The sequence below is a fragment of the Dermacentor albipictus genome, chromosome 9 (assembly GCF_038994185.2).
Source record: "Dermacentor albipictus isolate Rhodes 1998 colony chromosome 9, USDA_Dalb.pri_finalv2, whole genome shotgun sequence".
Classification (NCBI taxonomy): Eukaryota; Metazoa; Arthropoda; class Arachnida; order Ixodida; family Ixodidae; genus Dermacentor; species Dermacentor albipictus.
Window position 1 is genome coordinate 90,148,745 of NC_091829.1, and position 13,275 is coordinate 90,162,019.

General features: G+C 48.4%; 1 protein-coding gene across 16 annotated transcripts in view; it reads left to right on the top strand.

Moving 5' to 3' along the window:
- The first annotated feature begins 1,193 nt into the window (after positions 1-1,193).
- LOC135908912 (uncharacterized) overlaps positions 1,194-13,275 on the top strand; it is a 199,097-nt gene continuing 187,015 nt past the window's right edge. For 11 of the 16 annotated variants that reach the window (XM_070524978.1, XM_070524991.1, XM_070524990.1 and 8 more), the window contains exons 1-4: positions 1,194-1,426; positions 4,489-4,574; positions 4,661-4,687; positions 7,912-7,938. In XM_070524978.1, the coding sequence (XP_070381079.1) occupies positions 4,571-4,574; positions 4,661-4,687; positions 7,912-7,938 (58 nt within the window). In that variant the 5' untranslated portion in view covers positions 1,194-1,426; positions 4,489-4,570. The remainder of the gene's footprint in view (positions 1,427-4,488; positions 4,575-4,660; positions 4,688-7,911; positions 7,939-13,275) is intronic. The other 5 variants (XM_070524976.1, XM_065440746.2, XM_065440747.2 and 2 more) reach the window with 3 other exon arrangements.

Here is a 13,275-nt window from a genome sequence, read left to right on the forward strand (position 1 = left end):
CACGGCAAGGTATTCGAAATGATTTAATACGATAGCGTTGCCGTTGTCAGATGGAAAACCCAGTAGCATTTGGTGCATTGACCCCGGCAACCCCCCTTTCCCCGGGTTGATTGGGCAGCGGGCTCTTCGGGCCGGCGGTCCTTCACGGTCAAGAGGGCTGCTGTGGAACAGCTAGAAGTCAGCTAGTGTGCTCAACACAAAAACAGCCATCCTATCCACTCAGCAAAGCGTGCTATAGATCGCAAGACTTTTTGATAAAATAACTTCAAATTGCTGTCAATCCATTTGGTACAAATAAACCTAAAGCATGGTAAATAAGCCGTATTTAGGTAATTGGCCGTGGATAGCAAAAGAGCTATGACAGGATCTGGCGTTTCGTCGACTGGAGGATAGTACGGCACACATACGTAGCCATAGTCACTTCTTCATTGGCGGTGGACGTCCCACTTTTGCTAAATGTAGCAAGCGGCAGACTGCACTCTATTTCGTTCAAGATTGCCGGCAACCGGAAAGCCACTGAGCGAGAAAGACTTCCTGCAGCTTACCAACCGTCAACTTATCTTCATCCAGCCATGTTTCTTGGTGTGGAATCATTAGTCGCAAACAAAGGTGTTTTAAGTTTCCTAAATATTAGCAGCGTCTCCTAGAGCACACACCTCCAGGCTCTTGCGTTTAAGTGCCATGACAAGGCAGTAGTAGTACTGGCATTTGTACTTTTCAAAATATTGTTCAGTAGAAACCTTATTTTCAGGCCAATGGCATGCCTCAGCAGGCATTGTCATTATTTCAATACGTATGTATTCTTCTCACATTAAAGCCACAGTTTTAGGGCTTTGTCCAGCCACTCTACATATATACATTTGCCGATTGTGATTGACCACGTCATGGACTACAGTATACCATTGAGTGGTGCTCTTTGGCCATCATTGAACGTTGTGCCATAAAACCCTATATATCATCGTCACTAAAGCTCAGCTATTCTGCGTTTAGTCTATGCTAACGTCTGCCACACCTACCGCGTCCTTTGACGACAGGAAGAAAATCCCACAAATAAGCCAAGTCACATCAGCGTCTCATTTGGTGGTGCGCTTCAGTTAAAAATTATTTGAGATGCACGAGTTTATGGCTTTTGTTTTCAGTAGTGGGTCATAGCCATTGCTTCGAAAAAAACAATATGGGCAAGTCTCGCGGAGCGGGTGCAGGTAGCGTGGCACGAACCAGAAGAAGAAGACCTTTGCCTACCCGACCGTCGCTTTCAAGTCTTTATTCGCACCGCGTAGTCCGGAAGACGTCACCGTTTCTTTCATCCCCAGGTCCCATTGCTACTGTGTCCGTGAGGAGCTGCTGCGACAGCGGTCCCACGTGTTGCGAGCAGTACACTTGCGCATTGTCAAGCTAGGAGCTTCTGGAAAACCCAGCGAGCAAGGTGAGGTTTTTCCGACCACCCATTAGTATCACTAGGAAGTTTTCAACGTGGCCCATGCAAAGTTAGGGGATGCGAACCGCTGGGCGACAAGACAAGGCTTCTTTTGCGAAGCAAAGCCGGCGGGATGCACTCATAGAGAAAACTACGTAATGGCTAGGCTATCAGTAGTTATCCAGCCAGAACCACACAGATCCCTCATCATTAGAGAGGGCTGCGACACACATCCGCTGTTTCGTGTTGAAGGGACCCTGAAACGCTTTTGACGATTTTCTACAAACGTACTGAGTGGTTAGAGTGTGTCCTTCTGATCATTAATTGACACATCTAAGTGCTCTGCGTAAAGCGTGTAATTTATTATAAGGTTTTAAAAATGCACATTGCTGCCGATCGCAGCGCACTGCTCGGCGGAATTTTAAGCCGCCCCTACCCATATGACGTCAGTGGGGTGAGCTATCCAATTGGCTGACCAGGGCGCGCGATCGATAATTTGTCCAACTTTATGGTAAATAAATGATCTTCGTAATAGTTGATATGTTAGTTCATTTGTTTTTATAAAAAGAAAGTAGCATAAAGAGAATGCACAAGAACAATTTTTCAGTACACTTAAGCACTTCCGGCACACAGCAAGTGTCGTCTGCTTGTGTTACAACGTACTCCATTTCGACGAGAGCTCCGCGGTCAGAGTTGGTCTCAGTCTTTCCACGAGCACTATGATTCGACATTGTTGCCTTGTGGACTGCAAACGTAGCGACTGCCAATATGTCAAGCTGCGACATCGTGTCCCTCTGCAGGGCAGCGTACGAGCGAACTGGCTGCTGCGCATTGGACTGCCGCTATCCGATCGGCGCCAGGATTTGCGCGTTTGTGCCAGTCAGTTTACACCGGTAGATTACTAACGCACTATCGTTTCGCGAGTCCCTTATTAGGACAAACGTAAGCGCAAGGGGACAGGGTCTGGCCGCTTGACTGTGCCGTAACGGGATTAGCCGAGATGAGCAGAAGGGCAAATGTGAATGGTCTGCATGGTGCAGCCACCTGGTGGCATAGAGCTGAACCATACACAGTAGCAGCAATGAAGCGTATTCTTCTTTGTTGCTGGTGCGTATTTTTCGCAAGAGTGTAATCATGAAAACCTTGTTTTCATAAATGTTTAAAATGCTTGACGCTTGGTTAGAGCAATATTAGCGTATTTGGCTGGTTAAACGCTGCGTCAACAAGTGTCTGGACCGTGCAGACCGATCAGGCCGCTCACGTACGTCTACGCCAAAGTTCCTTCATCAGCTTATGTTAATGCCTCCAGTCATTTGTCGATATGACCAGCTTGCCTGTGGTTAACGGAATACCAGACCCGTTCGGCGCTACGACAGAATGCTCGCAACGCACGCTGCTTCGATAGCTCTCGCTTGGGGTCGACAGCCAAGCGGCTAGCGGAGAGGTATCGCGCGGGTGGGGGCGGGCTCCAAAACAACCGGAAGTGGATGATGTGACTTCGCATCGTGACGCAGGACCAGTGAAGGCGGAGCTTAGCCCCGTCGCTCGGCGAACGAGTTGAGGAGGAAAAGCATGGCTGGGGAGGAGGGTAACTTCTAATCGCTTGTGGCTCCATTAATACGTAACGCTTCACTTAAATTGTGGTGCGAATGTTCTACTTAAGCTGTACCCTACGCGTCTACAAAATTTGTCCGAACCGTTTCAGGGGCCCTTTATAGCGGCACGTCTGATCAGCGCTGAAATTCCAGAGATGATGCCGCAGCCAGCGATGACATTTTCCGTTTTACCAGCATCGCAGGGGTTTCCTCCTTCCCTTCATTTCATAATCCACTGACGCGTCGTTCCACATGTTGACGAGTAGCAGGAATATTTTCGTTATAAATGTGCTTTTCCTTTCGAGAACACCCGGGTTCGAGCTCATACGAAAGTTAAGTTTTTCTTTACCGCGAAGCATATTTTCATTCGTATCTGGTACTTTCGCTCATTTTCTTTATCAGGCATCATTTGTTGCCTATTTGAAAAAAAGGAACGCCGGTAATTTCCATACCATGTGCAAATTGATGTTAGGCAAAGGAGTGTGCGGGGAGTCTACAGAGTTAAAAAAACAACTGGGAGAGCACTACGATGTAGGCGGCTGTTTCATGACCGACATGGGACGCGCGCGTCATGACATTCATGTCATGACCCATCATTTATTTTCGTCATACACTCGTGTCATAATATGCCAATTGGCGTCACGGTCGTTTCGTTCACTTGGTATCTGTGAAAGAATCGGGCGGCGGTTTCATGACCTAGATGAGACACATGCCATCATGTTCATGTCCCCTACGATTATTTCAACCCCACCCTCATACTCTGTTAAGATCGTCGTCCGCAGTGTGTCTGAACAGCACAATGTCATCTGCAAACGAAAGGTTGCTGAGATATTTGCCGTTGATCCTTACTCCTCATCCGTTCCAATTTAATAGTGAGTAATTTCAAACACGACCGCTGTTGCACGGATCTACAAACGTACTGCCGAGCTACGGCTCGCAGACCGCCGAGCGAGAGGCTAAATTTAGGTCTCGTCGCGTCACGCGTGGCGCCAACAATGGCACCTGCTGTGCACGTGACAAATGCCTTTTGCAGTAATTTGTTTTTGTCCTACGCAAGGACACCACAGTATGGAGTGCGGATATTACACTTGTAAAGATATAAGCCATAACCATGTAAGGTGTTTTCATTAGGTGGGTGTTTAAAGAACTCTGATGGATTTTAAAAAGATCGCACATGAAAAAGGGATGTTCACGGGAATAACATTTCCGCCATCTGGTGTCATCGCCAAGTAACGTTATGTCAGAAGTGTCATTATACGGTGCCTCGTTTGAGACTTCATTGTAGCACGTTATTGCAGGGTTTGAGGGATGGTTAAGCAGCCCTTCGAGGCAGGTTCCCGCTTTTGTGCAGCACTTGTTTTGCCTTGGAGCTATTACTGTACATGTTCTTCCTCTACACTCAGTCTGCAGTTCTTTATCAGAAATATAATGTGTATCGTATGCACGCAATGATTCGACATTTTTTTTCTTTTGTAGGCGCACTGCGATCTTTTTCGAAGCTCTCCTTGTGATCTTTCAGGAACCCTCCACGGCTACGCGCCACTGACACAGCAAGATCATGAGTGAGTATTGCTGGCCTTGTGGCACATTGTTATTTAGCCTACGGGCCAGATTTCAATTCGTCTACAAATTAATTCTCCTTCTGCAGGTCAATATCCATTGCGAATCGCTCCAGGTAAGTGTGAGCATATGATGCCCACTGAGTAATCACTGTACTTACAGATACCTCTTCAGTGTAAGCACTCTGACAATACGCCTTTCTTAAGCAGTTCCTCGTAACACACTCACCATTCAACATTTCGCTACGCTTTCCTCCTAATAAATGGAGCCCGTCCGGCTGTCTTCTATTCATTTTTTTCAAGACGAAATGCAGTGATTATCACATTAGATAGAGAGATAATATATTTAAGAAATTGCCCTTATTTAGCTGCTTTTCCTCATTTAATTTCAGTTAATGCTATCATAGGCATAACCAAAAACATTGAAACCAAAACTGCCCTTGTGGACGTCCAAACCTAGCCATCCAATAAAAAGGTAACTTGAGTATGTTCCCCTTTACAGTGCTTGTCTCGGAAAGCGTTACATGAGTACAGTGAAGGCACCTCTGTAAGCAATCAGGCGTTAGCAGAAGCTGTGCGTATGAATATTTATTGCCATCGGTGTCTGGATCCTTTTATCTAAAAGGACACCTTTAAAATATTTATTTTCGTAGAAACGCAGTTCTGCAATCCTCACGCCTACATTCGTGAATGGGGGAAATTCAGTCCAGACGCGCGTAGCCCAAAGCAAAAAACAAGAATTCAATAAAAGTTTCGCGACTAGTCAGAAATGGGCGCTGGAACGGTGATCGAATAAATGGACAGTTCGGAGTCCCCATACTCCCAATATGGCAAATCAAATCTACGGAAGTGCGCAATCGGATGGCAGTATGGCATTTTTTGGGTGGTCCTTGACCTTGCAGGCTTCCGCAGAACCATTTGCTGCAAATATGGGTTCCACAAGAATGCTAAACGAGGCGGAAGATTAAAGCAATTTGTTCATTGAATAAAGGATGAATTAGACAACAGCTTCCAATCAAACTGTTTTCAACTCGCCAAGGTTGCTACAGATTTAACAGTAACATTTTTGACCGTGTATTCATATAAATCTTCTTTTGTACAATATGGTCATGCTGGTACAGGAGATCAGCTGTCAAGTCACAAAGATGAACTAAACATGCCGCCTTCATTTCCTGTTAAATTTCACTGCTTGGTATTTGGAAACATCAGGTTTTTAGATGGGCCTCTGTATCTGGAATTACCTAGTAAGATGGAAGCTTGCAAAATTGAAGGCTTGCGGGAGATGTCGACGGCAATGCGATTAGCATTGAAGGAATGCCGCGACATACTACTATGGACATATGTCTATGCCGCTGGGTTCCTTTACTGATGCTCCTCACTTCACAGAGTGCGCCATGTAGTCATACCACCGCAAAGTTCATGCGTGACGCTACCGCAGAACTCGTAACGAATTCGCTGTATATGTCATTAGAAAGCGACACAGAAACATCATCGCTTACTCTGTTGCCCAAGTTGGTTCGAATGCTAGGAATATTGTCTCATGAGCACGAGTGCAAAGACGGCGCCGAATAAAACAATACACGACGAAGGGGAACACGAGACAGTACGTAGGCGCTTCGTGTGTTGTTTTATTCGGCGCCGTCTTTGTAATCATGCTCCAGCAGCTAGCACACCAACACATGCTCATGAGCACATCTGTATGAGCTACCAATGAAACAATGGACTATCTACCCAGTGACATAGCTTGTTGGGAAAGTGATTATAGATGGATAGATATATAAATAGATAGATAGATAGATAGATAGATAGATAGATAGATAGATAGATAGATAGATAGATAGATAGATAGATAGATAGATAGATAGATAGATAGATAGATAGATAGATAGATAGATAGATAGATAGATAGATAGATTGATCGATCGATAGTAAATAGATAGATAGATAGATAGATAGATAGATAGACAGACAGACAGACAGACAGACAGACAGACAGACAGACAGACAGACAGTCAGTCAGACAGACAGACAGACAGACAGACAGACAGACAGACAGACAGACAGACAGACAGACAGACAGACAGACAGACAGACAGACAGACAGACAGACAGACAGACAGACAGACAGACAGAGAGAAAGTCATACCCGAAAAGTTCATTAGGTACTCAAAAAAATGGCTGTGGCTTAGGTAAGGTTAAGCCCAGGATGCGAAGCATACTAGCCTTTATTTTAGTTGTTGAACCACTGTTTAGCCTGGTGAACTGCTGTTGCTTGGCTATATTTGGTTCGGCTAGACGAAGAAACAACTCATGCATTACTTCTTCGCCTTCAAGAGTGGAACGCGACAGCGTTCCCGTCGACCCGCCAAGGGGTGTAAGACAATGGGCTACAGGGCAGCGACTACGCGCCCCGCATTGGACGCGGTGAGCGTCGAGCAAAGCAGCGTTCGGCGCGGCAACGAAATGTGCACCTGAGCAAGAGACGCACGCCTTAGAAACAGCGCGTTTCTAAGGCAACACCGCATTCACTAGAGGCGCTTTTGTACCGCTTTGAAGCGTTGTACTCGTGGCTCAGTGGTAGCGTCTCCGTCCCACACTCCGGAGACCCTGGTTCGATTCCCACCCAGCCCGTCTTGCAAGAGTTGAGCCAAAGCCACTTCTCCTCTGTCGTGACGTCACGGTGTCACGTGATTTCATGGTCACCGCCGCGCCTGAGGAGCTGGGTTGAGCCCTCGTAATATGCTTCGCATAAAAGCTGAAGACAGAAAAAACATTAGAATTTTAAAGAAAAGCTCTACATGTAGCGAAAAATTTGCAGTGGAATGGCGATCGGCCATGAGATCAAGGCCTTCCCAGTGGGGTCCCTCAATCATAAGAGCTAATCAAAAGGCTAGCAGATCTCACAACTAGACTCAACGAATGATCACTTCGAAGACCACACTCCAAGAATGGCAATTCAGTTCTGCGAAATGCCGTAAGCTTAAGACAATTGTGCGTTTCTCGGATGGTCTTTTGCCGTGCAGGATTCCACAGAAATAGTGTGCAAGAAATATAGGCTTGGGAGAAATGTTAAACGCGGAGGAAATTTATGGAAGTTGTTCATTGAGATGTACACATGGACCAGCTAGCAGATTGCAATATACATGTTTGGGTCTAGTTGAGATTGGTAATGCTTTAATGGTCATTTCTTTATCGTCAGTTTATATATGTGTTCTGCTGTACAAGATGACCGCGCTACTTCAAAATATGAGCTAACGATTCACGACGATGAGTTACATGCCTGGTTTTTATTTGCTGGTGTATTTCAATGCTTCGTATTTGGAAATTTTCACGTTTTCAGATGAACCCGAGATACCGGAGCCACTTGGTAAGAACATGTCGTGAGCTTGCTAAATTGTAAACTTAAGACCGATGCTGACGTTAAAGAGATTAGTATTGAAGCAATGCAGCGAGACAACGCAGTAGCATAGAAAAGACGTGCTGGTTGTCGTGCTTCTCCTCTAGCGCACGCGCTGCGGCATCTAGGGGCACCGCCGCAAATTCCCCGTGTGTCACGCGATCAATATGGCAGAACATATAAAGCATTGCATTTGTCTCTGTACAGCGACACGAACAGTTGCGTTTACCCGGTTACAGATGTTGTCATCATAGAGGTTCATTGAAGAGCTGCACGGATCCATCGTTTTATCATCATCGCATCATCAGCATTATCGTTTGTTCAAACGCAAGGGGACACAGACACAGACTAGAAGCAGACAGGACGACCGCTAACTCTTAACTACATTTTTCTGAAACGAAAAACATATACATATATATATATATATATTGTCACGCTCTAACACAAGCATAAGTGACAATAGCATCAGCCAGAGATGAAAAATGCCAAGCACTGAGCGACGGTTCTCCAGCTGGCGCGGGATCTTCGACTTTTTCGCCTTCTTCGCCGTTTTGCTGGGCACGCAATGCTGAATGTTCGCTGGCTCAAAACACCAGGTAGCATTATTCCCCCTCCCTATGAAGCATCGACTCGATGCTCAAACACAAGACGTACACGAAAGGTACGCGCATTAGGTAGGACATAAAAAAAAGGGGGGGGGGGGGAACGCGCTAGCACACATACGGGCATGCACACGAGGCAAAAAAAAAAATGGGTTCTGTCGGCGGGAGCAAAAAAAAAGAAAAAAAATCACTTCGCAGTTCTTTGCAGGACGACGCGACGACTGCAAAAAAACAAGAGTTTGTTTCACCAGTAGACTTAACATCAGCGTGCAAAATACGGCTTGAGGCGGACGACATGTACAGTCTCTGCGCGTGGTAAACGGCGCTTGGGCGATGGTAGGTCTCCGTCTGGAATCACTTCATAGTTCACGTCGCTTAAACGCCTTAGTACTGTGTATGGTCCGAAGTACTTGCTCAGGAGTTTCTCGCTGAGGCCTCGCCGTCTAATGGGGGTCCAAACCCAAACTTGGTCACCAGGCTCATAGGTAACTTGTCGATGGTGAAGATTGTACCTTATGGCATCTGTACACTGCTGCTGTCTTATGTGGACACGGGCCAGTTGACGTGCTTCCTCGGCACGCTGAACGTACTCCTCGACGCCAGGAGCTAACTGCTCGAGCTGATCGATGTCTTCATATGGAATCATGGCGTCTAGCATAGTTTGAACATCTCGCCCATAAACGAGGTGAAACGGCGTAAATCGTGTAGTTTCCTGTGTGGCAGTGTTGTACGCAAACGTTACGTACGGCAGGATTTCATCCCACGTTTTGTGCTGCACATCGACGTACATAGAGAGCATGTCTGCCTGTGTTTTGTTTAGTCTTTCTGTCAAGCCGTTAGTCTGAGGGTGGTATGCAGTGGTCTTTCGATGAGTCGTGTAACTCAACTTCAAGATGTCGTCCAGAAGCTTCGCCGTAAATGCCGTCCCTCGGTCAGTGATGATGAATGATGGTGCGCCATGCCGAAGCACAATGTTGTGCATAAAGAACTGGGCAACTTGCGATGCTGTCCCGCGTGGTGGTGCCTTCGCCTCAGCGTAACGCGTCAAGTAATCAGTTGCGACAATGATCCACTTATTGCCGGGGGAAGACAAGGGAAATGGTCCAAGAAGGTCCATTCCAACTTGATGAAACGGCGTACGCGGAGGGTCGATGGGTCGTAGAAGGCCTGCAGGCTTGAAGGGTGGTGACTTTCGGCGCTGGCATTCACGGCATCCTTTCACGTAGCGTTTGACGCAAGCAGTCAGGCCAGGCCAGTAGTACATTCGCCGTACCCTGTCCAGAGTCCTTGAGTAACCCAAGTGACCAGATGTCGGCTCGTCGTGGCAGGCTAATAGGATGTCGTCGCGAAGGGCTTGAGGCACTACTAGAAGATGTGGCTTGTCGCCGGCACCTGTGTTTCTTTTGTATAAGATGCCCTCTCGAAGGCAAAATGACGACAACCGTCGCGAAAATGGGCGAGGAATGGGCTCGATGCCGCCTTCTTAGTGATCAATGTGGGGCCTTAACTCAGCGTCCGATCGTTGTTTAGTGAGCAGGTCCGGTCTGCTGAGGGCTCCCAAGAAGGCGCTGTCGTCTTCCTCGTCAGGATTCTGAGATGCAACAGGTGCTCTTGATAGCGTGTCAGCATCTTCATGTTTCCTACCGGACTTGTATACGATGGTGATGTCAAATTCCTGGAGTCGCAGACTCCAACGTGCCAATCGTCCAGAAGGGTCTCGGAGGTTGGTCAACCAGCACAAAGCGTGATGATCGGTCACCACTTTAAATGGCCGCCCGTAGAGATACGGCCTAAACTTTGTAGTAGCCCAAATAACCGCAAGGCACTCCTTCTCTGTGGTGGAATAATTGGACTCTGCCCGTGACAGAGTGCGGCTCGCGTAGGCGATAACTCGTTCAGTTCGGTCTTGCCGTTGCACCAGGATAGCTCCGAGACCGATATTGCTGGCGTCAGTGCGTACGTCTGTGCCAGCATCCTCATCAAAATGACCGAGCAAGGGAGGAGAAGACAATCGACGTTGTAGCTCCGCAAAGGCAGTCTGTTGTTCATCAGTCCAGAGGAATGGTACGTCGTCACGTGTAAGGCGAAATAGCGGCTCTGCAATCTTCGAAAAATTTTCAATGAAGCGCCGATAGTAGGCACACAAGCCCAAAAACCGTCGGACACTTTTCTTGTCGGTTGGAGTGGGAAAAGTAGCTACGGCATCAGTCTTCTCGGGATCGGGCCGAACACATGCCGCGCTCACGACGTGACCAAGGAACTTCAGTTCCTCGTAACCGAAATGGCATTTCTCTGGCTTGAGTATAAGGTCAGCTGATGGAATGGCTTCGAGTACATACCGAAGGCGTCGAAGGTGCTCGTCAAAAGTCTCCGAAAAGATAACGACATCATCGAGATAGACGAGGCAGCTATTCCATTTGAGGTCAGCGAGAACTGTATCCATCATTCGCTGGAATGTGGCTGGCGCGGAACAGAGGCCGAAAGGGAGTACTCTAAATTCATAAAGGCCGTCCGGAGTCACAAACGCAGTTTTCTCACGGTCCCGCTCATCTACTTCAATTTGCCAGTAGCCACTTTTCAGATCGATAGAGGAGAAATACTTCGCGCGCCTCAGTCTATCCAGAGAATCGTCGACATGAGGCAACGGGTACACGTCTTTCTTTGTGACGTTGTTTAGCTTCTCGTAGTCAACACAAAACCGAAGCGTGCCATCTTTCTTTTTAACGAGAACGACTGGCGATGACCAGGGACTGCATGAAGGCTGTATTACGCCGTCTTGAAGCATTTCCTTCACCTGCGTTTGAATCGCATGTCGTTCGGTCGGGAAAACACGATAAGGCTGTTGCCGTATGGGGGACACGTCGTCATAGGTGATGATACGGTGTTTCGTAATCGACGTTTGACGTATCTTCGACGACCGTGCAAAGCAAGAGTGGAACTGGAGCAACAGCTCACGGAGGTGTTGTTTGTTCTCTTCAGGAAGCGTAGGACTAATGTCGACGTTGCGTATAGATGGTTCAGCATTGTCGATTGCCTCGGAAACAAAACACTCCGTGACGTCGGCGATCGGGTCGGCGTAGGCGATGACAGTACCGGGGAAAAGGTGCCGGTGTTCGTAGCTGAAGTTCGTGACAAGAACCTCACAGTGGCCATCATGGAGATCAATAAGGCTTCTTGCTACGCAAACGCCTTGCCTGCACATGCCGAGTGGGGTGACGATGTGCCCGCCAGCTGTACGAACTGGCACTTGATTCCAAGGCGTTGTCACTTTCTTCAGGAGGGTGGCTGTTTTTCGCTGATTATAGAATAATCCGCTCCATTGTCCACTAACGCAGTCAATTCACGACCGTCGAGGAGTACAGGAATGTCCAAGGAAATTCTTTTTCTGTAATCAGCAGGTACCGTCGTCGTCGATGTATCGTCGGTCCGCGTACGCGTCAGTAGGGGTCCTTGAGCACGTCCAGACTGAGCGGCCTCGCCCCCGAAGGTCGCTGTGGTTAGTTTTCCCGGCGCGGGCTGGGCGACCGACCCCGCACCACACTCGAATACGTACGGCGAGTCGGAGAAAACCGCCGCGGCGAAGGGGAGCGTGACTGGTGTCGAGTTGATGGGGATCCGCACTGTTGGGCAACGTATTGTTCAATTTCAGGAGGACGCTGGCCGAACCTAGGTCGCGGCGAGTTTGCTGAAAATCCGCGTAGTCCGAGCTCTCGATAGGAGCACTGTCGGTAGACGTGCCCAGCTTCGCCACAGTGAAAGCAAAGGGGACGGCGATCAGGTGCCCGCCACACGTCTGATTTCCTTGGGGCCTGTCGGTGGTCCTGGTAATACGAGGCCGATTGGACGGGCTGTAGCATGGCCGGGCACACGGTGCGAAGCGGGGAGGGAGGTGGGGCAGGTTGCCTCAAAGCTTACGCATAGGACATGCGGGAGCTGTCAGTTCTTAGTGGTCGAGCTTCGGTGTTGAAGGGTGGTTCGCTTAGCGCTTGCTGGACTTCTTCACGGAGAACGCTGGACAAGGAGTTGAGCGTCGGCTGTGAGGGTACCGACAGCTTCTGGAGTTCTTCGCGGATTTACGGAACGAATGAGCTCTCGGAAGAAATCGACGTGGCCCCCGAGAGCTCCGAACAAGTCCGTAGGTGAGGCGGCGTTCACTGGGCGTTCGTATGATGGTGCCCGCTGCCGAAGCGTCTGTTCAATGGTGACGGCCTCGGAAAGAAATTCTGACACAGTCTTGGGAGGACTGCGCACGAGACCGCCGAACAGCTGCTCTTTCACTCCGCGCATCAGGTACCGCACCTTCTTTTCTTCCGACATGCTGGGGTCGGCTCATCGAAAGAGACGCGTCATGTCCTCGACATACATTGCGACACCTTCGTTCGGCATTTGTATACGGGACTGAAGATCACGCTCAGCTCGCTCCCGGCGATCAGGGCTCGCATACGTCTCACGAATGCGGTGTTTGAATTCTGCCCATGAATTTAGGGCATCTGCACGGTTCTCGTACCAAACACGTGCACCATCGTTAAGGCTGAAATATACGTTTTTCAGTTTCTCTGCGTCATCCCACTTGTTGAACGCGGCAACACGTTCATAGTGGACCAGCCAGTCTTCAACATCCTCATGTATGGCGCCGTGGAAGGGATTTGGCGTTCGCGGGTTCAGCAGCGTACAATGAATCGGCGTTGGGCCTTCCACACCTGTT